The 24,596-nt window shown below is 50.2% G+C and overlaps 1 protein-coding gene and 1 long non-coding RNA gene across 2 annotated transcripts in view; one reads left to right on the top strand and one right to left on the bottom strand.

Annotated features, from left to right (window-relative positions):
* Nucleotides 1-6,338: 6,338 nt before the first annotated feature.
* LOC132661467 (uncharacterized) overlaps nt 6,339-24,596 on the top strand; it is an 82,014-nt gene continuing 63,756 nt past the window's right edge. The window contains exon 1 of the long non-coding RNA XR_013550148.2: nt 6,339-14,428. This is a non-coding gene — a long non-coding RNA (uncharacterized LOC132661467). The remainder of the gene's footprint in view (nt 14,429-24,596) is intronic.
* Nucleotides 20,908-24,596, bottom strand: part of PARVA (parvin alpha) — a 172,056-nt gene continuing 168,367 nt past the window's right edge. The window contains exon 13 of the mRNA XM_078433226.2: nt 20,908-22,957. Within this exon, the coding sequence (XP_078289352.1) occupies nt 22,881-22,957 (77 nt within the window). The 3' untranslated portion in view covers nt 20,908-22,880. The remainder of the gene's footprint in view (nt 22,958-24,596) is intronic.

A 24,596-nucleotide genomic window follows, 5' to 3' on the forward strand; every position in this document is an offset into this window, starting at 1 on the left:
TCCAGACCGCCTCTCTAGAAGCAGCTGTTAAGAAGATTCACACTCTAAATTTGCTGCCACAGCTTGAGACAGTGAAATGCATTAAAATGTGCCACATCAGTTAACATGGCTTCAGTGACATGAAGGCTGCCAATTTGGAAGGAGGGCAAATGTTCTATGGCGGCCATCTTTGCTGATGCTCAGACCTGCACAGGCTGTGTGTGGAGTTGAATCAGAGCGAACCTATATGTGAGGTTCTGGCACAGTCCATGCATAAGTAACTCAGGGATTAGTTTTCCTGGATGGATAATTATTTCTGAATCATGAGAAAGGCACACGTGGAAAGGAGGCTGGGGAATGGAAGTCTTTCTAAGAAGTCTTCCCCCGTCAGAGGCATGGATCCTCATATGAGATCCATGCAAATGAAAACCGGTCCCAGCGGCATCTTGAGCCAAAGAAAATTCTTGGTTGGGGTTGAAAAAATGTCAGATAAATAGTTTTTCCTTGCTTCTCAGCAGGCCCCAGCTATCACTGCAATCCAGATCTGGCCTCTGAGCAGTTCTGGCAGGTTTATCTTGGACCAGCTGCTGTGATGAAATCGCAGTAATTCCAGGTTTCCCTCAAACCCAGACTGAGCCAAAGGCAATCCAGGCTCTTGCATCCGGCTTACTTCATTGCCCTCTCTCCAATCCCTCCTCCACTTTTCAAGCTTCTGTTTTTTTAAAAACTATTTTAATTTTTAAAGATTTTTTCAAGTAATCTCTGCATCCAAGATGGGGCTCAAACCCACAACCCCGAGATTACGAGTTGTGTGTACTACCAATTGAGCCAGCCAGGCACTGATTTTTTTTTTTAACTGAGATAGGGGTAGTGGAGGAAATTCTTCCGGGGAGCCTGGAAATCTAGAAAATGTTTATTTCAGGTTAATTCAAGAAAGCTCTGTTGAGCACCAGTGAGTCTGCTTACGTGGGCTATGTGGTGTAATGCCGACTAATAGGGATTGTGTATCTGACAATATGCCAGGCTTCCTACATGAAAGATTCCAGTTAATCCACCAATAGCACTATGAAGTAGGAACTATTATTCCTATTTTGCTAAAGAGGAAATTGGGTCTCAGGAAGGTTGAGTCTCTACCTTAGGATTCATAGCTGGTAAGTAGAAGTGCCTGCATTTGAACCTGGCTATGGCCCGAATCTCAGGCCTCTGCTGGTTCTTGCTATACTACAGAGCTGGCCATGAGCAAGAAGGCTTTATTTAGAGTCCAGGAAAAGAGACTGGGACAAGAAAAAATAAGGTGAACTAATGGGAGGAAACTGAGATCCTGGTGAGAAAGAAGGCAGAGGTAGATGGGTAGAACATGTAGAAAAAAGTGACAGGCTTAGGGAGGGATGGTTATTGCATTTCTTTTTTTTTTTTTTTTAAGTTTATTTATTTATTTTGAGACAGAGAGAGAGAGGGAGAGAACAGGGGAGGGGCAGAGAGAGAGAGAAGGCGAGAGAGCATCCCAAGCAGCCCACTGTCAGCCCGGAGCTCGGCACAGGGATGGACCTCACCAACCATGAGATCATGACCTGAGCTGAAATCAAGAGTCAGACGCTTAACCAACTGAGCTGCCCAGGTGCCCCATGAATTTCTTATAATTTCTTTAAAATAGGCTTCCTGGGCCAGATGGGGGCTCACTGCCTGACTCCCAAATTCTGGGCTCCCAGGAGGATGGCAGCAGATCTAGTTTAGGGCACGAAGTGTCCTCGACCCAGAGAGGAAGATGGGACTCTGAGCAGAGTCCACCTCAGCAACATCCAGCAGCTCGTGTTGGTGAAAAGGAGGACCATGGGTTCATAGTGGAGCTGTGTTCATGTCCTGAACCACCTGATGCGTCAGGAAGGACACTTCTGAGCACAGCTGGCTAACAAATGTCTTTTATTTTCACCCGTGGCATCTTAGAACAGGTTCTTTATATCATCCTGAGGCAGCTCCAGAAGGCTGGTGATAACAAAGGTCTGGCATTCAAAATGGAGGAATTGCTGGATTCCAGAAATAACTCCCCAGTGAATCTGACCTGAGGAAAATTCATTATCTAAAAAGTAAAGAGAGAAGAAGCGTCTTACTCCCCTGATGGTGGGTTCTTCCTGGCATAAGTCTCCAGCACAGGGGAAGGAGACATTTTAACCTCTTAACTATTTTGTTGGAAACATAATGTGAGGTATAAGAAGCCAGAAGAAAATGACAAAACTGCCCAGTTTTGCATCTCCTTGTAGGGGAAGGGCAATCTCCACTGAGTAGAGCAAAATAGACAAGGAGAGACTAATGAAAATACATCTTAAAACAACTTTTGAGATCTACCTATCCATATATTGGCTTAACGTGTTATATATATACGTATATATATATATATATATATATACGTATATATATATATATATTATTGGTAAGCTAGAGCATTCGATTTTTGAGAGGTGCAGAGAATACAATCGGCAGAAAGAAGGTGGTCTTTGACTTAGGTGCACCTGAGTTTCTTCTTGTGTCTGACACCCATGAGCTGTGAGACTTTGGGCAAGTAACTCCTTGTCCCTAAGTGTTCTTTTCTGCCAATTGGGATATAAAAATTATCCTGAGCCCTGGCATGAATGTTATATATTTCCAAATGTCTAGCACATTATGTGTGCTGAGTAAATGTTGGTTGAAAATAATAAGAATAGTACTATTCTTGTACCTGTACTATTAATAAATAGTACTATTTATTAATAATGATAATGATAACTAAAAGCACTACCAGATTGTAGTGCTCAAGGATAGAGACTCTGACTGGATCATCTTTGCATCTCCAGCACACCACAAAGCACTTGGCATGTAGCAGGCAAGCCCTAAACGTTCTTTGGATTAAACTGAGCTGGTTGGTTGAGCACCTACATGTAAAGCATTGTTTTTAATCCTCTTGGGATTATACAAGTGAATGAGATGCAGGGCAAAGTTCAGCGACAAGGATCCAAGTCACTTTTCAACCTCAGTGGTTTTCACCAGCAAATCAGAGAAAACAGCATTTTCCAAGGTCAGAGAGGGTTGGTGAGCTCCTCTAAGCCCTTCTCCTCTTTTTGCTTGCAGACAGAACCCTGGTTGTACTTAGGGCTCCAAGCCTCCTCTCTATGATTCAGGGGGGCACAGTCTTCATTCTTCAGGCCAGTGTTTCTGGGCATCTCATTCCCTTTGCCTGTGAGTAGCTTGAGGGTGGTCATGAGGCTCAGTCCTGGCCAAGGAGACATGAGGGAATGTCTCTAATGGAGGCCAGGAGAGTTTTATTTGCTTTAAAAAGGAGGAAGAAGAAGACACGTAGGTTAAACACACAAACACCCCTCTCTCACGAAAAACAAAAAAACAAAAAACCCCAAAAAACAACACCACCAAAAACCCGTCTGCTATCCACCGCTATTGCTGAGACTGCCTGGGAAGCCTGCAAGGGAGACAGCCATTACAAGCCCTTGTGGAGAAACACCCACCTCCTAAGGGTGACAGAGCTGAATGCGGGAAAGAACCTGGGTCCCCGATGACATCATGGAGCCTCTGAATTAACCGGTGCTGGTTTTCTTGTTCCATAGATGGGTTTTCCTTATGATTTAGTGGCGAATGCCACCTAGATAATCCACTCCATCACGGCCTTGTTATTGTTGGGCCACCGCACTTCCCCTTCCGGGAAACAGGACGTGTGCGTCCGCCACGAATACCGTGGGAGGGGTTCTTTCCTTGTGTGGGAATGCAGCAGGTCCTTTCAAACTCTGGAATTCTCTGCTCCTGTGCTTTTCAGAGAGGAAAAGAGGAAAACTCTTGTGGGGAGCTAGCAAGACTTCCTCAGGGAGATCGAGAGGTAGTTTGGGGCACTAGAAAGAGTGCAGGACTTGGAGGCAGGCATCCTGAGTTGGGTGCTGGTGATTCCATTTCCAGTCCTGCAGCTCTGGCTGAATCACATAACCTCAGTGTTCTTACCTGTAAAATGGGAATAAAGGTAGCCCCTACCTTAGGATAAGGATTAAATGAGGAAACGTCCATGTGCTTTTCAGTGTGAACTCCTATTTATAGATAATTACTTTAAAGAAAAATACAAAGCAAAGGGCAAATGAAAAGCATTTGTTTGCCTTACTGGAAGCAGAGAAATGAAATATAAAGACGTCTGTTGGGAAACAAACAATTTGGGGAAAGTGGTGGTCTTTTCCAGGCAAGATTTCATGCTCTTTCCCCTACCAGCTTTTCTAAATAACACAGATCTTCCTAAGTGCTTCTAAAGAACAGCACAGCTGAGAGCAGAGGGGAAAGAGGAGTCCCTTGGACAGTGGCCTGCAGCCCCACTGCCACCAGCTATTAATAGCCTATAAACCTTTGGAGTGGAGCCCTGGTCCCTCCCACCCTACCCCAGGACAGCAGAGGGGTCAGAGCACTGCCTGATATGGTCTCAGAATACTGGTGATCCCTGGAATTCTCCCTGTTAGGGAACTTTTCTCCTGCTGGGCTGGGCCTGGCTGGGTTTCTTCTCTCAAAGACCCCAGCCTGAACTGCTAGACAGGTTCACATTCAGCAAGCATTAATTGACCTCTTTCTGGGTCCCCAGGCCACACGGCTAGCTGCCTTGACACACATGATCTCGTTGTACTCTCACAGCAATGAGTGAAGCTATTCTATGGAAAGAGAACCCAGCTCAGAGAGGCGTCATGACCTGTTCAGGGTCATTGAGAAAGGAAATTTGGTGCTAGAACCCAACTCACCTGTCTCCAAGCCAGTGATCTAACGTTTGCATTACTGTGATGTCTAGGAGACTTCTGGGTCTTCAACAAGATGATCCAAATCCCCTGGTCATGCTGGCAAGAAGGGTGAGGGGCCTGGGGTTAAAGTAAGCCAGAGAGCAAGGGCAAAGCCAGCCTGGCACCTGGACTCTGTGAGGGGAGAAGCTGACATGCCCTTTGGCATTTCTGGTGGCTAGGGAGCCATGTCTCAGGGAGCGTGGGACCCCTCTTTCCCTCTCTGCCTGAGCGCACCTGGTCCTATCCGTTCCCCACTTAGTCAACCTTTGAGACTGTCTCTGGTCCCTGAATGTGGGACAAAGAGTCCCTTAGCTTGACATTCGGGGTCCTTCATGACTCAGCTCCTGTTCTTTCAACATTTGCTTCTACTCTGTACTTTCTGTTCCCATTCACACCTATTTACAGGTGCTAGGATAGCATTTTGGGGGCAAGGACTGAGTCTTAAGCCTTTTTCGATCCCCAGATCCTGGCCTGGTATCTGGAGCAGCTGTGACACTCAGGAACTGAAGGAAAAGCTGTCCCTTGTCAACTGGGTCCAGAGAGCTGGAATAGAAGCAATGGGGCATGGGACATGGGGCAAGGAGGCCATAGACCCAGAAAGGTCTAGATTGCCCCTGCTGACTCCTGGGCTGAGTTCCAGAAGTCCTGGGTCCTGGGCCGTCTCCTTTAAGATGTGCTGGGGCCTGGAACCTTGGTGCTGTTGAAGGCTTTGGGTCCAGGCTGCTTCCAGAAGGAGTCCTTCTTTAAGGAGTCGGACACAGATATTAGGCTTGAGTGTCAGTCTTCCTGGGTGTGGATGGCCATGCATCCTATGGAAGAACGATACCATGAACATTTCTTGAGTGCTGGAAAGGAGCCAGGAATTGTTCTGGCAGCTGGTGTCCTAAGAAGCACTCCCAGAGAGGAACCAACCTACCTCAGATGTCTTTTTTTCCCAACAAAGAGTAGGAAGTGGGGGCTGCTTCACTTAGCCTATCGTGAGAATAGTATCATCAAGCTTACAGATAGAGTCTACCTACTTGGCTCCCCTCACCACAAATACCCAGAGCTCTTCGAAGGGTAACAGAAAGGTTTGCTGAGAAGGACTGGTCCCACATTGTGCAATGAGAACTGCACCCAGTTAGTGATTCTTTCTAGAACACCAGACTCAGGCAGGTTATACTCCTTTTAGCTCCTGTAATCCCAAGCCTTGGACCATACTCCTGATCACTGAGATGCCCCTTCTGTAGACGTGCAGTGGTTCGTTTTGCTATGGGAACAGTCTTGGGGGAATTAGTTACCATGGAGGTCACTTCTGTCTTATCCGTTTGCCCCACTGGTACCACCCCAAATCCCCAAGTGACTTTTCTCTCCGTGACCATGGCTCTTAGAGTTTGGGGCCTGGATGTCTGTGTTCTCAGTTCCAATCAGCGTGTGCTCCCTCCTGCTCCAAGTTGGGCAAGAGTTAGCTCTTTGATGGGGTCTTTGATAGGAGGAGTCATTTCTTCACTGTGGCTTCTCTGCAGCAGCTGTCTTGGGGACAGCTGCAAGCAATGGCGAGCAATGGTTCGATCATGCCACATGCTTGGGTACGTACGCTCTTCCGTGTTCCATGTGCTCTTTCTTTCTTTTGCTTTTTTTTTTTTAAATTGTATTTGTTTATTTGGAGAGAGAGAGAGCCAGAGTGGGGGAGGAGCAGAGAGAGAGGGGGGGAGAGAGAGAATCCCAAACAGGCTCCACACTGTCAGTTCAGAGCCCAACATAGGGCTCGAATTCATGAACCCCGAGATCATGACCTGAGCTGAAATCAAAGGTCGGATGCTTAACCGACCAAGCCACCCAGGAACCCCCTCCTTCCTGCCCCCTCCCCCCCCCCCCCCAATGTGTTCTGTCTGACTCCTCCGGGAGACTATTACCACTTATTCTGCAGATGAGAGAAGAGAGAAGGAGATTCAGGGAGAAGCCACAACTAGTAGGAGAGTTGGAACTGAACCCAGAACTGCAGGCTCTGTCCAGGGCTGCTGCTTCGGTACCCACGTGCCTCATTCAACTAATGAGCTGGCACCTCACCCAGAGGAGGGCATGTGCTCAGGGCTTTACCCTCCATGCCTGTCCTAAGCACCAGGGTACCTGGAAGCCACTGGATGTCCTTTGAAGACACATGCGTTCACTGAGACATGATGAGCCAGCTGCCAGGGGGACCCAGGGCTTTGGCTGGTACGTGCTTTGGACCACGGACAGTCCTGTTCCACCCGAGGCTGAGTCATCTGTGGACAGTCACATGGGGTCACTCTGTGGTCTCATGTTACTTGTCTTCCAGCATTTCTGGGTTTCTTGGGGACCTTCCCAGACCTCCTTTGGGGGGACTGGTTTCATGGGCAACCTGCTTCCTGAGACATACTGAGCTTACTTGCTTTTTCACTTTTATTTCCACCGCGTCTCGCTACGGCTGTGCTGTTTCCTCCCATGTCCTGTGTCCCTAAGAAAGGAAACAGCCCCTATTTCATGAGAATGCATTGTATGCCAGGCATGGTGACATATCATCTCTTTGAATTCAATCCTTATAACAAGCCTGTGAGAGTGTATTCCCATTTGAACAGTTCAGGATAGTTAGAAGGATTTAGTACCTTTCCTTCTATGGCTAGTAAGTGGCAAAGTCAGAATTTGAACCTGGCCTTTTCACCACACCTATACTTTTGCGTATACCATCTCCTGAGGACATTGGTTCCAACCGTAGTGGCTACTTAAGCTCAAACTCAAGCTTGAACTCTGTTGTGGCTCCAGACTGGCTCTACTGAGCTTCCCCAGACTTTTCTCTTCTGCCGCATGTGCTCTGCTCAGAGATTCTCAGTACTACGGATTTTATTTGCTGAGATTCCTAGGCTCTGAGAGCTGAAAGCGACTTCAGAAGTCACCCAGTCCCCCTCCCCTGGAGCTTGAACCTCCTGCCGGATCCTCACAGCTTCCTTGGAGGTAAGCAGGATAGGTATCTTTTCCTTCTTTTTGGGGTAAGAACCTGTTTTCCCAGAGTGTGTGTTGGCTGTTTTCTGTCTGCCCCTGCGGGCCTGCTTTCAGACTTTGTCTCTCCTTCTCTGTGCCCTCAGGAAGCTGCTGGGCCCCCCTGGCCTCTGGGCAGGAGACTGTAGGGCTGGAGGAGAAAGGAGGGTGTTCACACTCCCCTGCTTCCTCCCTGCCTGGCCTCAGTTTGGCGGTAGTGAGTAGACTCCTTCACCAAAAGCCACAGCTCCTGTCCAGCGGCCCTTCCTTGTAGGTATAGATCTTGTTGGGTCCCCACAAGACCCCTCTGCCCCTGGCCCTGGCATGGTACCCGTTGCCCAGTGCGGCTGGACTCCAGTGCGTCACCACCCTCAGCCCTGCCCCCAACTTTGAAAACCATTCCTTCATTAAATTCTCATGCACAGTCCCATTGTTCATCTTTCTGACTCATTGGAGTGGTCCATCCATTTCCTGCAGGGGCTCACCTGAGACAGAGGTGAAGTGACCCACCCAAGGTCCCTTGGCAACTGAGTGGCGGAGCTGGCTTTTGAACAGGAGTCACAGGACTCCTGGGCCAGTCCCGCCCCCTTGCCTGAACCCTTCTGTCCAAGACTGAGCACAGGTCTCCTGCACTCACTCCTGGGATACACCGTTGCCTACCCTGGGTCACTTTTTGGGGACTACTCTTGGCTCTTCTCAGGTCCACCCCACCTGCACCTTGTCTGAGTTTCAGAAGCCACAGTGCTACCTGCCTCTGACCACCCTTTATGGTTGGGCTACTGATCCCCAGAGCTCTGCCATCATCCACAGTGGCAAAGTTCTGGGAGCTCTATCCCCTTGAGGAGGACCACAAGCCGTGGCTGTGCTTTGGAGCAGAGATACTGACATCCCTTACTCCTGACTCCGACAGAAGGGAGCCCGGGCTGGGTGCGATGTCAGAACCACAGGAGGGCAGGTTGGACTCATGAGCAGCAATAATTCTGCTGGGAAAATAAGAGTGCCAGGAAAGGAAACTGAGGCAGAACGCTGGTGTGTTGGGGGAATGGCGATAGGCCAGTGCTCAGACCCCCAGCCTTTTAAGCCTCAGCCACTAGGCATGAGTAAAGTAATATCACTGGGGCACCGAGGGTCTCCTGGGGGCCCAGGGCCTGAGGAGGCTGAACTTGCGGGTAGCGGCCTCATTGCCTGAGGTGCACAGGACCCAGGGGTGTGCTTACACATGCGGGAGCGGAGCAGAAGCCTACAGGGCCTGGTAGGCCTGCCCTCCTGGTTTCCTGCCCATTTCCCTTGTTCCCCTGTGCAGAGGTAATCCCTCTCTTCTCTCCCCCGGCTGGTAGACCACGAGGCTTTTCTATTCATATCTTCCTCATCCTGTGTCATCCTGGGAGGATCCTACGGCCTCCTCAACGAGCCACGTCCTGAGTCGCAACAATTCCAACTTCATCTAGTATAGAGAGCATGGGTGTGACCTATTTCTGTCCCCTTTGGGGACATCCCTGGGGACCCACTGGGCACGTGGCTTAAATCCCGACTCCACGCTCTGGCCCCCCTGGGCTGGAATGGCAGCTGGCAGGGCTGCCCCGAGGAATGAGCGGGAACTTGACCTGCAGGGGAGGGGCTCGGCACACGGGCCACATTTAGCCCAGGACCCATGTGGGCCCCATGACTGTGTCATAAACCACCCAGAGACCCCGCGTGCCCACAGGAGCTAGAGGCCGTGTGGCTAGAAAGATCACGGGCTCGAGAGTGGCACAGACCCGGGCTGGGATTTGCCTCCGTCACCACTGAGCTGCGCAACCTCGAGCAACTCAGTTACGACATCTGTGAAACGCGGAGCCGCTAACCCCTCCCTCATAGATGCGGAGAAACGCTTGCATACAGAGTGGGTAGCAAGCATGTTAGCAACTCCACAGAAGTGGAGGGCCGTGAGGTCAAAGGCCCCTGGGGCCAGCTTAGCCACCAGCCAGCTCTGTGGGTGGCCCTGGGCTGGCTGTCCACTGGCGAGCTGGCAGGGCTGGATGCGGTGATTTTCCCGTGCCGTGGGCATCTAGACTCCGTGAATCTTCCTTCCATGTTCCCGCTGCAGCAGGCCGCGGTCCTGGGCTGCGGACTTGGAGATGCCCGGTGGGCGGTGGGAGGCAGACGTGATGGCCGGAGCGCCTGTGAGGGAATGAGCTCTACCTTCCGGGAGCACAGATCGCAGGACCAACAGCCATGAGGGTCAACACCTGGGAGTTGGCAGCAGTTTTGGTGGAGGGAGGAGAGAAGCCAGCCTGCCGGGGGCCTGCCAGAGGGACCCCACCCTCTCACCGGAGCACCGCCGAGATGAGAGATGCCCCGGATGGAAGCTAAGTACCGGTTGATGTGTCCCGGGTTGGGGGGAGGGGCTGAGACTCGGACCGGCAGCTTCCTTGGCAGTGTGAACGACTGTGGGGGGTGGGGAGCAGGGGGGAATGAGTGCGGGTCCTGAGGGGCATCGGAGTGGGTGCCACAGCACCTGCAGCAACAGCCCTCCCTTCTCCCGGACGTGTCTAGAGGAGAGGCTCCGTCTGCTGGCTTCGTGGACCCCGGGCTGGCCTGGCCTGGCCTTCCCCAGCAGAGGAGAATCGGTGTCTGTCCCTGAACACTCGTCCTCAGCTGCCAGAAATTCTGAAGGCAAAAGCTGAGGAATTCAAAGCATTTATGACTTAGCAGGATTGTTCCCAAACTGCAGGCGTCTCTAAAGAAGCTTTCTGGATTTCATTGTGGTTGCTTCTCAGCTCTTAGATCCTGGCCAAGGACTCCCTGGGTCTCACTTTTCAGGGCTGCCCTCTGGCTGCAGGGTCATGGCCTCCATGAGGTTGGCTGCCTAACACATGGGTATTTGCAAACCTTGCTGCCTTCCTGAAGAGAAAAAGCATAGAAACTGGAGTCGGATGGTTCTAGCCCTTTCTAGAGGGTCGTCTTGGTCACATCTCGGGTTTTTTGCTCATTTTTCACATGGCTTGCCACCCCTGAGAACCTAGCGTAGTGGCTTGTCTAGAGGAGAAAAATCTATCTGAGCAGAATAACACGCATGCTTTTTCCTAGTAACTGTTTCTCTTGAGTTTGAACGGTAGTTACTCTCTTCTTACAGATTCTGCCTCTGGTCTTTAACCCCAGTTGCAGCTAATTGGCCCACACAGAGCCAGTGATTAGCATTCAGGCAGTGATTTGGAGCCCTGCATTGGTGTCCTAAGCTATAAATTCTGTCCACAATGGCAAATAGCTTTCCTTTCTATACTCCCACTTCCCTCCCACTCCACTGCAGACATCACTGGCCGGGGAAGAGTGTGGGATTGATTAGTAATGTCTGCCACAGTTGTGTGAGGAGCAGAGTAAGCATGATGCTGTTTGCCAGCCCTGGTCCTAGCAGTAAGAATTCATATTTAACGTGGAACACTCAGCTTTACCCAATGTCCACAGCAACACTACCGTTCAGTCCCCCTGACCAGCACCGGGTGATGCAATGGGTCTGCTCAGACTGGGATGGTTACTAATGTAGTTGGAGCACAGCTTCAAGCCTGAAGAGTGTGAGGTGGGAAGGAGACACTTGAGTCAGGCAAGCAGAACGGAGCCTCATCCTTAACATGTGACAAGCCCCCCCCCCCCCCCGCCCCCATATCTCACTACAAAGAACGAGGCTCAGAGAGGTAAAGTGACTTGCCCAATAGCACACAGCTAGAGAGCGCCAGGCCTTGATCCCAGGTGCTGTGCTCTAACTAGAAGTTCCCAGGGGTTCTGGCTGTACCTATTTATTTTTTAATGTTTATTTATTTATTGAGAGAAAAAAACGCAAATGGAGCAGGGGCGGAGAGAGAGGAGAACAGGATCTGAAGCAGGCTCTGTGCTGAGAGCAGAGATCCCAATGTGGGGCTCGAACTCCCGAACCGTGAGATCATGACCTGAGCCGAAGTCAGACGCCAGGCACCCCTGGCTGTACCTAAACTATGTGCTTGTGCACTCCTGTTTGGGTCTCTCCTGGGTCCGTGTAACTTGACTCCCTGACACTTTGGGATAATGTAAAAGAAGATGTCTGCTAGATGGCCTGCTTGCTTTTCCCTAGAGTTCCATTTTGAAATACTTCACGGAGTTATTGTCAGTGTTCATCGGTGCGTTATTGTAAATATGCATCAAAACAGCGTTCATGCAGAGGCCTGTGTGAGTAATCCTGGTTGGGAGTGGAAGAAGCAGCAACTTTCAGTGGAGTCCGTTCACACACGAGCACAGGCGATGCCAACAGAATTATGTGCTCTCTGCAGGGTGGCCAGGCTGGGCCTGGACTGTGGGCCAGGATGGCTGTCACCACGTTTCTTTAGTTCACTGCCACTGGGCCCATAGATATTCCCTGAAGCAGATGCCAGAGCCATCCCCTGGCTGCAGGGTGGGGGCGGGTAGGGAAGGAAGATTGGAAAGGGTGGCGGGAGGGATCGCAGGCGGCCCTGGAAAGGCGTGGTTATTAAAGACCCAGTGTCTAGTTGGAGGATCTGGGCACTTTGATGGTGACGCCCTCCTCCTGGCTCTTTTGATCAGCTCCCAGGCCTGAGCTCCTGCCTCAACCCCTGCCCTGTGGGTGCCCCCCATGGGGCTCCAAGGCTTTCTGCTCAGCCCCCTCTGTGAATGATGCCACTCCCTCTGATCTCAAGCCTCGCTTCCTGCCCGGGCTCAGCCCTACCTGCTGGAGTCCTCCTGCCTGAACTGTTTTCCAGCCTGTGTGAGCCTCACCTGTGAGACCTCAGCAGTTCTGGCTGCTTCTCTGGGCACAGCAGCGCTCAGCCTCCCTAGCCCTCGGGCTCTTTTCCTCCCTCCAGACTCAGCCTGTCTCCTGCTTTCTGCCCAGAGTGGGACAGTCCCCCTAAATCCCCACTCCAGGGCAAAAGCACGCCACTTCTTTGCTGGAGAAAAAGCGAGGCTCCCTCAGCTGTTAACACCTGCGCCCCTTCCCAGAGCACCCCGCATAACCAAGTGCTTGGCAAGAAAAGACAACAGAACGGACCTTCAAAAGAACACCTTTGGAGTTTTGTTCCATCTTTCTTGATTCAACTTCAGAGTTTCCTATTAAGGAAAGCTTCACCATTCCCCCTCTGCCAACCAACTAGATAAATACATAAAATAAAGTCAAGAGGAAACACAGTATTTGAGATGTTAAAAGGAACACAGTTGGAGTTAAACCCCATCGATAACTGCTCTTGACCCGTTTCTAGCCTGTGTGGCCCTGAGAAACTGGGATTATAGGAACATGGAGACAGCAGGAAATTGTGGGGAGAATGAAGATTTCAGAGTCAGAGCTGGTTTTGAGTCCTGGCTAGTGAGCCTTTTAGAACCTCTGTTTTCTCCTCTGTAAAAATAGGGATAAAAATAGCACCTACATGAGAGTAGCTGCTGAGTTCTCTGCAAAAGCCAATGATGTGCCTAACACATGGTTGGAGGCCACAAGGGTTTGTCTACAGTCTTTCCTTGACTTCTGGGGCTCATCTCTGAATCAAAGCCTCTTGACCAGGAAGGGGCTTGGAGCTGAGCTTTCCTGAGTGGGAGCATCTGTCCCCGGGCAACACCCTCAGCTTTGGAAAAATGTGGGTTCTACCTGGCACAACCAGACGGGGTCTGACCCCAGAGACGAGGGGATTAGCAGGATCCCAGCAGGGACTGCAGTTGGAGGGGGTCAAGCAGAGCAGAAGCGTGGGTTCCATGTGGGGTCTAAACCGGGGGCCAGGGGAAAGGAGCAGGGCTTGGAAGTCACTAGACTGTACACACACGGGGATGAGGGCATGCCTGTTTTGTTCTCTGCGGTATTGTGTACCTAGCACAGTGTCCGGCACTGTCTTTCTTGAACAAATGAAGAATAAATGAATGACAACCTTATCAGTCGGAGCCTGGTTGCTTCAGGAATTCCTTTTCAAAACAAGGCAAAGGAGACCAGCTGCTGGCAGGAAGCAGAGGGCCTCTGGCAAGCAGACGGGTCTGTCTGGATGCAAAGCGTTAGTGATTGGTCAGGCAGCGTGGAACCGGATTCTAGCAGGTTCTATGGGCAGGCAAAGAAATTCTGGTCTCTGGATGATGGAAACCATGGAGGGTACTGAGGAAGATCTAGTGAATTCAAGACATTAGAACTTGAACTCTAGAGCCAGACTGCCCAGAGCCCAGTTCTGTCACCCACGAGGCATATGACCTGTATCAAGTATCGAACCTCTGCACCTTTACTTTTTCCTTTATAAAACAAGGATGGTAATAGTATGTCACAGGCTTGTTGAGAGGATTCAATGAGATTATTTGTAGGAAGTCCACACTAAGTGCTCGGTAAGCACCGCTGTTGGGACTATTTGAGAGGAGTGGGAGATTATCGGAGCTGTGTTTCAAGATAGTGAAGCAGGGAACAGGTGCAGGATGGATTATCCCAACGCGAATCTAGTTAAGAGGTCATTGCAATATCCAGGCATGAGAGGATAGGGCCTAAATTAGGGGAATGATTGGGGCCTGAAGCGGAGATCAGTGCAAAACAGGTGGTTCATGAAGAAGCAATCAACAGAACTGATTGGCTGTGGTGGAGGGGAAGGTCAGAGGAGGGGGGAGGAGAAAACTCAGAACTCCTTTGTGCCTCTGAGAGTGAGGGTGCCTGGGTAGGAGATGGCACCCCCAGGAGGGACGACGGACGTCTAAAGAAGGAGCAGGTATGGAGGATAAAAATTCAGCATGGGCATGCTAAGTTGCACTTGGGGTAGCCCAGTCATGGGGAGATGTGAAGCTGGAAATGCCCAACGAGCTGGGTGAGATACTGGGGCTGGGGGGAGAGCAGGCCATCACAGAAGCTGGGCAGAGACCTAAGAAGTGTGGAGGATGCACCTAGGTGGTGTTCACATCTGGGGAGAGGCAAAGAGCCCACCTGGGTGCAAACGGCAGCAGCCAGCGGGTGGGAGAGAAGCAGAAAAGCGTGGCGTCTGTGAAACCTTGAGGGCTGAGCTCCTGGTAGGAGGTGATGGATAGTGAGGTCAGATGCTGCAGAGCCAGGAAAAGAGGGGTTGGGACCAGCCCCATGGGTAAAGAGCTGACGACGCAGAGAGCAATTTCAGCCGCTGGAAAACTAGTAGTGGCTTCTGGGGGTTCATGAGAGGAAGGAGAAAGGGAGGAAGTGGAACCAGGAGGAAGCGTCATAGGAAAAATGTGAACCAGGGCACAGGGTGAGGGAGAACTGGCTTAAGTGCAAGTTGTTTTTCATCTCAGAAATCTGCATGGTCTGGAGTGAAAGCCAGGATGCTGGAGGAGAAGGGAGCTGGTCCTGGAGGAGGCAGGCGGCAGGAGGAGCAGCCTGGGAACTGGGGCGGGAGGAAGAGAGACGCAGTGGGATGTTGAAATGCTACGGGAAAACCACGAAGCCAACAGCTTTGAGTTGTTGGTAAAGGAAGAGGTGAAGGCATGGTGCGGGGAGAAAGTAGGCGGAGGGGCATGGGGAGAAGATAGGGAGCAGGTGTTCAGGGGAGAGGAAGGGAATCCACGAGAGATGGTGGAGGACGCACAGAAGCCAGGGAGCATCTGAACGCAACTGAGGAGTCAGCTGGTACGTGTCCAATCTGTGATTTTCTGCGGCAGTTCCGTGCTGGGGAACAAGAATAAAAATGTCCACTAGTGGGACGTGATTTGGAGAGGCAAGGAGACTTTGAGTGCAAGGACAGAGTAAAAATGACTAGCAGTGGAGTCCGGACTGGATTTTGGAGTCCTGGCTCACTATCTGCGGTCTGTGGAATAAAGACAGTGATTTCTTAGCAACAAGTGAGATTTGAGACAAATGACTGTAAATCTCCGTTTGGCCTTAGGGTAGGTTGTGTGTTTTCTTGTAGCAGCAAACCTGTATGGAACGTGAAATCACCGATCCTAGGGGCAAAAGCCCCTAATGATTATATGGCAGCTGGGGCTGGGTTGTTTTCTGGGAGAATCTACGTAGGGCGCCTCAAACGTATCTGGTCCTATCTCATCGTGTCACTGAATTCTTTCAAGTGAGCTGTGTCTGTCACCTACCTCCACTGGATTAGAAGAATCCGTTTGGGAAGGGACTCTGTACTTTCTGATCTCATTTTGTGCATAGCGAGGGGCTGAACTCAGAACAGGAAGTCCACGAATATTCCCTGACTCGACTGCATCCTGATCATGCACAGTCCGGGGCCTGGCCCGGGGGAGCTGACAGGATTCTTGTTGTCCTGTGGTGTTTTGGTGTCCCACTCATCAATGCTTGGGCATACTTATGTAGGGGTTGGAATCCTCCTGAACAGGAGAGAAGCCGCGTATCTTATTAACAAAGAGCACCGAAGGTATGCGGGTCAGGAAGCCATTTCATCCGGATGAGTGAATTTCATGAATGAAAGCGATTTGGCAGGTCCCCTGATTAGGGTGGTTGCTGGTGGGCTTGGTCTTTCACAGTCAATGACAGACCTGGTCATGGGTCTGGACATGCAATTCTGATGTGAGAGAATGGGGCATTATGGGAATTAGCCCAGAGAACCAAAGACGCAGAAAGACTCAGAACACGGTCGAGGTGAGGGCACCATGGCCTCGGTAACCTGGCTTAGCGCATGCTCACTGGTTACCATGTTATGGTCCATTATTGTTTTTCATTTTTGTTTATTTTTTTGAGAGAGAGCATGAGCGAGCACGAGTGGGGTAGGCGTAGAGAGAGGATCCCAACCGGGCTCCGTGCTGTCAGTGCGGAGTCTGACGCGGGGCTCGAACTCACCACCGTGAGACCATGACCTGAGCTGAAATCAAGAGTCGGACGCTTAACGGGCTGAGCCACCCAGGCGCCCCTTACTTTCCATTTTTTTAAGCCAAGTGCCCCCAGTTCTGTGAGTTTGTATTCTCCAATATCGTGACGAATGAGGAGAGATGGGGTAACCTCTGAAGCTTGAGTGGAAAAAGGCTTCCAGGAGCAGCTTTTCAGAAACATCGTCATTTGCCAAAGGGCAGGCACGGTGTTTCTGTGGGCAGGCGGTGAGGCCATTGTCAGGGTTTCCAGGAAGACATGTACGAACCTGAGAGTCACAGAGTCCCAACCCTGTCTCCCATACCAAGCAAATGTGTAACAGATTAAATATTTATCTATTGTCCTGTCCACCTCAATAAGACATGGCACTCTTTAAAACGGCTGCCTTAATGACGTCTGTGTGTGTTGGAATGCGGCTCTGGGCTAACAAATCGCATCTGAAGATGTGGAAACATGAAAATCAATAACAAGAAATGAAAAGGCTGTTTCGCCGATAAAGCATCGTTTATCTTAATCTGTGGGGCTTCTCAGAATTTCCTAAGTGCCCTTTGAAATGCCAGCGTCAAAGCTGGGGACCACGTGTATGCGGAAGGCCCAGGGGAGTCGTGGAGGCAGAAGTGCCGATGGCTCAGGCCTCAGGAGCCTGCTGGGGAGAAGCGTCATTCTGGGGCAGGCCCCCACTGGACTGGTTTCCAACCAGATTGCTCCCCAGCGGGGGTTTCCAGGGATATTTCTGGGATTTCAAAACTCTCAGTGAAAATAATATACCATCGGAATGGGAGATATTTCACAAGATGTTAACCGTGAAGCAGAAGTGACCCGCTTTTGGTAGGCTTAATACAATGTGGTGGGCATTGTAACAGTCACTTGCACTGACTAATATGAATTGGGAAAATAAAATTATTATTCCACCTCCAGGAAGCCTATACCTTACCTGACCCTAGGCTGGAGGACCGCATTCCTGCCTCCCCCCCCCCCCCAACCCCGCTGAATCCACACTGGGACCCAACGACACAAGTCCTCTGTGGTGAGGAGGTTGCAAACACTGGGCCTCAGGGATTGGCTTTCTGGCTCTAGCCCTTTCCTTTGCTTCACGCACACACCCTCCTCTGGTCTTCAGGCTCCCTTACCTCTTCTCAGGGGATGAAAATACAGGAAGATTGGAGGTGGCTTAGGACCTCCTGCCCTCCCAGCAGCCCCAGGGAGGCGGAGGATGAGGCTTTCCTAAGTACACCTCGGCTTCCAGATTGGGGGTGGGCAGAGGCTCGTCTCCTCTCCTGATCTCCTTTGCTCTCTGGCTGTCACCATGGTTTGTAGATGGAAGGCCAGCCTCAGACGCCATTATTGCTGACTGCTTTCTGCAGAGTTTTCTCGCACGGTGGCCAGAAGGCTTGTGAATACACACTGCCTCCCACTTTTCTCATAAAATCCACAGGCCTCTGACACCTCTGAGCTGATACCCCTTCTCCCTACCTCACTCCTTACACTCCAGCCAGGCTGGCTTTCTGCAGCTCCCTCCAGGGAGCCGAGTCTTCTCCTGGCTTGGGGTCCTCACCTATGCTGTTCCCTTGAAGGACAAGCTCCTCACGTGGGGAGATGTCACTTGAAAACATCACTTTGCCAGAGGCCTCTCTTGACCTCAAAACCCAAGCGGGGCCTCTTTCACAGGTTTTTGTATTTGTCCTCAGCGGTCACCATAGCTTCTGGGCACCACTGATTTGTGATTTTTGTGTGTATGTGTGTCCCCAAGTGAGCTCCACAAATGAGCCTCCTTTGTCATGGGACCCGGCACGCCTAAGACATCGTAGACACTCAGTGCATGCTTGTTGACTATCTGGCCAGCTGGTTAAATGAATGAATGAGCTCCACAGAGCACTCATCCTGCAGATTTTCAGGGGGTAAGTCAGTCCCATGGTCAGATGCAATCTGGACGTGCCCTCATCTGTCTCCCAGCAGAGGGTCATAATATGCCTCCGTGTAGGAGACTCTGCGATGAGCTCCAGTGAGGAAACAAAAGTTAGGGCTCCTGGGTGGCTCGGGCGGTTAAGCATCCAACTCTTGGTTTCAGCTCAGGTCATGATCTCGCGGTTCGTGGGTTCGAGCCCCGCATGGGGCTCAGCACTGACAGTGTGGAGCCTACTTGGGATTCTCTTTCTTCCTCTCTCTCTCTCTGCCCCTCCCCCACTCACTCTCTCTGTCTCTCAAAAATAAATAAAACTTAAAAAAATTACAAAAGGAAACGAAAACAAAAGGGAAAAAATAAAACCAAAGCTGTAGGAAGTGAGTTTAATTTTCTTTAGCCTCACATTTCCCAAACGTATTTGAATGTGACATTTTTTTCCATCTAACATCGATTAACATCCCACAAATGTACTTTAAGACGTGCTTCACTGGTGGCTTCCTACTCGGGAAGCCTGAAACTCAAGATCGTCAGCCTGGGTGTGGGGGCCGCTTATCTTGTGCTGAGCACCCTCCTGGATGCCTGTGCATGTATTCACGTGGGCAGTCACCACCCTAATAAAGCAGGGAGCCTGAGCAAATTCTGGAGCTAGCCTGGGTTTATATTTTATTTTTCAGGGGAAAGAGGGAAAAACAGCCGACGTTTGGCATTTGCAGATAGAACATGGTGTTTGCAGATACGATCTTTGTAGTTATGACAGTGAGCAACTTGTACACGCTGACTTGTCTTTTGCTGAGACCTGAATCCGTAAGTGTTGGGAAGCTGGTGTGTGGACACAGGTCCCTTAGTGGCTGAGTGAGTCTACCTCCTATGTAGCATTTGCATCTCAATGCAGTTCTGTTCTTAGTATTTTCTTGAATTTTCCAACAGACCTGAGTGAATTTTATGGAGGGGCGATTGCATGCGATATTAGCATGAGTGAAGGTTTCAGGACATATCCCTCTTGCAGAGTTAGGATGTTTAATGTAGGTAGGCTTCCTGAGGTGCAGCTGCATTAGATGCATTGGGTCTCAAATTATTTTTGATCAGCCCCTGCTTAGGGCAAAACTGCTTGACCTACCAACTCCATCTAGTCTCATTTTCCAGCGGAAAAATAAATTGGTGATAATTGGGGGGGGAAGTGGATCATGTATACATTGGCTTTAGCACTGGAGTATGGACAATTCATATTTGAACCACAATGTATACATGTCTGAGAATCCGGTCATTGGAAAATTACAGTTCCAGAATACTGTTGATGCAAATAAGCTTCAGAGCTTCAGTATACTAGGGAGGGTTAACCAAGCAACCCACAACAAAATAAACTGATAATGGTAAAACCAAGCTGACAGTAATTCATGATTAGAAAGTACTGAATGTAGCCATTGCAAATCGCAACCAACTCAAGGCAACACTGGCGATGTGCTGATAAAGGGTCTTCTCCCAGATTTTGGGAACGTCAGCTCTGTGCCTGCACATGGGAAATGGGAATTTGCTGATGGAACGGAGCAGTGCGTGCCTTTAAAAAATTTCAGTTCAGGACGCATGAGAACGTCTCTGGTAACATACCCCTTACCCATAACCCACTAGATCTCAGCTTCAACTTTTGAAATCATCACCTCAGCAGCGTCTCCTCCTTCGAGGAAGGCTTTCCTTGCCTGGCTCAAGCAGACCAGAGATGTTTATTTGGATTTATAAAGTGTTTACAATCTCACTTAAAGAAGTTTTAACATCCAGTGTGAATCTCCAAGATGTAATGTTAAGTGAAAAAAGCAATGTGCATGACAGTATGCATACTATGCTATTTATGTAAAGACATGATGTTATATATGTGTTGATGCATTCTGTGGCCGGAATAGCTCTGGAAATGAATATGCAAAAACAGATCAAAATAGTTGCCAATAGTATCTGCTGCTGGGGGAGGGGAGAGAGGCAGACTGAGTTTTGTTTTTTTTTTTTACTACTCATTCATGCTCTTTGAGTTTTGTACCATTTGTAAGTAAACTATTCAAAATATCAGTTTAAATTTGGAAGAGAAAAGGCCAAAAAAAAAAAAAAAAAAAGAGGCAGTAAGCCTACAGAGAGTTGATTCTTGGTTTCTTCTTTTTAAAGAGGTGAGGGTTAAGTTTGGTTTATTTATTGTTCTGATCCCTTTCTCCACCTTCAAAAACATGGTCGCGTATTCAGCAAGAGATTCTAGAATCTAAAGGAAAGCCTCCAGAGGAGGTGAGATGTCGGACCCAGGCCCTAGGTCTGGGCAAAGATGAGGCAAAGACCTCCATCTTGAGACATAGTATTCTGACAAATTGGCCCCGTTATTGAAAACCTGCCCAGCGTTCTCATGCATTTCCATACCATGTGTATGCAGAATACAAAAGGAGGGCTCTTAATGAGGCCACTCGTACCTTGTACATTTGCAGCATGAATATAAAGAAAAAAGGACAACAGAGGAGACAAAATTCGTATAGCAAAGCATGTTTAAGTGAACACATTCCTCTCATTTCATCCCGCTTCTGGACTGCTCAAGGAGACAAAGCAATGGTTTATCTTGATTTGCTGTCAGGAATTTAAATGAGCACACACACAAATATTATACTATTTAGTGTTTCCTAATGAAAAATGTAGTATTTCATTAATCACATAAAAAGAGTTGTATTCTTTTACATAATTGGCACGAGAGAGTACATTGTCTTTATATCTTAAAAGCTCATTATGCTGAGTAACAATGATTTCTTAGAGCAAAATGTCCACGGAAATATTGTGGTGTATCTAAATTTTATGGGTTCTGAGTTACTGCAGATAGAGAGCAGGAAATGCGTCGAAGCTGGAAGGAAATGTTTGGGACAATATGGGAGGCCCAACTTGTTGGGGGTAGGGTGGGGCTGTGGGCTGTAGATAGAGATCAAAATTAATTCCTCAAACTAGAGGTGGGCTTTGGGCAATGAGCCGAAAGTAGTGCCAAAGCAGGCACAGACTTCAGGCGGGTCTACAGGCTGGTGTCCATCTGGCATGTTTAGGAAAATTCTATAATGAAGATATAATATGAGAACGAGTTATTATTTACCCCAAGGCCTTGGTCAATGGAAGGGTACAAGTGTTAAGTACCACAAGCCCCACCCCTCTTCTGGGGGTGTCCCCCTCCCCATGTCAAGTGTGCAAATGCTTCCTCATGCTTCTTGTCCTTCTGGTCACCCCCATTTTGGCCCCTTTTCTATTCTCGCAGAACCCAGCAGCCTGGGACTCCCAGACCTGTATTTCAGAGTTGGGTTCACAGAGAGGGGAATACGAGTAACCGCAAGCCCGCGAGTAAACCCACGCAAGGAAACTGCTCGGCTTGGGTCTAAATGACTTACATTTTTCCTCGCTTGAATTAGCCAGTAATTGCATGTGGGCAGACTTAGCCAGGAATGGTCTAAATGATCAATTAGAAGGCAAAAAGGAGTTCCTTTCTTTAAAGTTCAAGGGTCCCTGTTGAAGGGCCCTGCTTCCCAAGCCACGCTCACGTGGGCCTGCGCCCAGCTCTCTGTGGTGCCTGAGGCTACCGTACATTTGCCTAACGATAATGAATTGAGTACTTATTTTGCAGGAAAATATAGGGCACTTCCATTACATGCAATCAAGCAAAAAGGCTGCAGAATGTGCCACTCTATTAATTTTAAACAGAATTCTTCCCAAATATCACCCTGAAACCAGAGTATGGGGTTATTACAAATCTGAAGGAATTAAGAGTAATTTTCATTTGTACAAAGTAGTGGAGGGACAGGACTCCTGCCACACACACACACTATTAATTGACTTAAATTGGATTCGCCAATTTCCGTGTGAATCACTAAGCCGCGAAGCAGCTCGCCTGGTGGGGGGATGGGTGGGCTCCCACCATCTTTGAGGGTGCAGGTGCCCAAACCGTCCCCCACAACTATAGACTAATGGGATGGGCTAGTTATTAACAAGCATGTTCAAAGAAGAAAAACATGTGCCAACCTCTGGCAAGTCACGTAACCTCTCTGAGCCTCAGTTGCCTCATCTGAGCATTATAATCTTCCAAGGGGATTAGAATACCTGCTTCAGTGGGGATCCTTGAGTGTTAAGGAGTTTGAGGATGTCAGAGCACTTAGTGTGGTGCCCGGCACCTAGTTTACAACCATTAAATGGTAACAATTATCTTCGTTTTCATCTTCTAAGGGGAGTCTCTTGTGCCTAAACTGGTTCCCGAATCGCACTGAGGAACTCTGGAGCTGGCACCAGATGGGAGGAGTGGCCGGGTCAGTCCCCACTGCCTGGGAGGTGTGAGTCAGCCCACCCGGTTACTGATCATTTCCTTCCTAACTTCAGCTCCACTCTCCCCGGGCGGTGGCTGGACTGGCGGGAGAGCACAGGGCTGGACACGGGAACAAGCAGGTTAAGGTGGCCGGGGAACGGGCCAGGGTGCCCCTCACTCCACGTTCCGGTACTTGGTGAAGAGGTTGTACAACACTCTCAGTGTGGATTTCAGGTCACAGTTGACAATGTCTGCGTAGAAAACAAAACACACGCTGCTTCAGTGGGGCCGCCTAGCCCAAAGCAGACGTCCTTCCTGGTCTCCTTCCTTCCACCGCCCGCCTCGTGTGCCCAGCATGGTCCCGGGGTGGGTGTCCCCCCTCACCCACAGGACATCGTTCTGTGTTCCTGAAGAGCGTTTGGTACTGCTGGGAGAGAAAAAGCATCCCCCACGAGGCCACCAGAGGCAGGTGGGTGGTGAAGGATGGGCAGTGTGCGCAGCAAGAATTTGGAGCGAGGGGCGGAGGTGCCGAGCATGGGGGTCTCCCCTGACCCCAAGGCATGCAGGCTTCGCTCTAGAAGCCACATCTCTGCACGAGGGGCCCCTGCCCCGTCCCCTGAGTCTCCCTGGTCTGTGGGGCTCCTCTGCCTTCAGCCTCGGCCACAGAGCCAGCCAGGAGCCGTGGGGAGGAGGGGAGGGCCTGGGGCTACAGTTGGGGGACCAGGAGGTGAGTCAGGACTGAGCTGCCTCTCCTTAGGCAGGGAGGGCCCCCCCCCCCCCCCCGAGGGCACAGACGCCCACCTGGTGAGAATATGCAGTAGACAAGGGTCATCAGGGGACAGACTGCTTCAGGTGGAGGACAGGGCAAGGCAGCTGGCTTTGCGGCTGGGAGTTTGTATTTTCAGGAGAGTTCTGCCACGGGTTCCCCAGCTTCCGTACAACCATTTCCTCCCCCCATCCCTTTCTTCTCTGGTTGCCCCTTGAGCCCTCGGCTGCCGCCTCTGTCCTACAAGGCCCCCTCTCTGCTCTGGTCCCCCTGCACACACTCCCTTGGAGAGCTGTCCTTTGAAGAACGGGAGTAGAGAAAACAAACAAGAGAAAGAATTCTTCCTCCTATTTAGGAGTGCGTATTTAGGTAAATAAATCAGGAAAAACAAAAGAAAAAAGAAAAGGAAAGAAAAAGGCAAAAGCCCGTGTCAGGAGAGTGGTTACATTTAGGGAAAAGGCTGAGGACACCGTAGCTGGAAGGAAACTGGGAGCTGGGTGGTGGTCACGTGGGTGGCTTGCTGGCTGAGATTTCACCGACCTGTATGTTTATGTTGCATGTACCTTTCTGTATATGTGCTGTTTTTCACCACGAGAATGATTTTTAAAAACCAAACTGTGCAGAGGGTCAGATGAGGTAAATGGTGTAAGATTCAAAGTGGGGAGAGCTTCTGCTGAACCCCTGGGAAAGGAGGGATAGGGGAAGTTATCCGCGCTCTAACCACGCCCGGGTCAGTAGGGACAGGGATCCTTCCAGATCAGACAGAGAAGGAGGCCAGTGGCTCCAAAAGGCTCGGTTGTGGCTCCCAGGTCTTAGCCTTGGGACCCTTGCAGCTGTGGCTGCCGCAGCTAGGCCCCCTCAGGCCCCAGCGTCCAGGCTCTGCAAAGATCAACGCTGACTGGGCTACAAGCCGAGTCCAGGGCCGGGACACCTCCTTAGGGCTACCCCAACTTCCTCACAGGCCTTATCCCAGCTGTGACCAATCCTGCTCCACCCTAGCTGGGCTCGGATCCTGCTCCAAGTTCTCTTGCTGATAGACCAGGGTCTCCCAGGAACCACTCGAGAGGCCTGGAGCTCAGCTTCCTTTTCTGCTCCCATTTCGGTTCAGGCACGTATAGAGTCTC

This window comes from Panthera onca, chromosome D1 (genome assembly GCF_046562875.1).
Source record: "Panthera onca isolate mPanOnc1 chromosome D1, mPanOnc1 haplotype 2, whole genome shotgun sequence".
Taxonomy (NCBI): Eukaryota; Metazoa; Chordata; class Mammalia; order Carnivora; family Felidae; genus Panthera; species Panthera onca.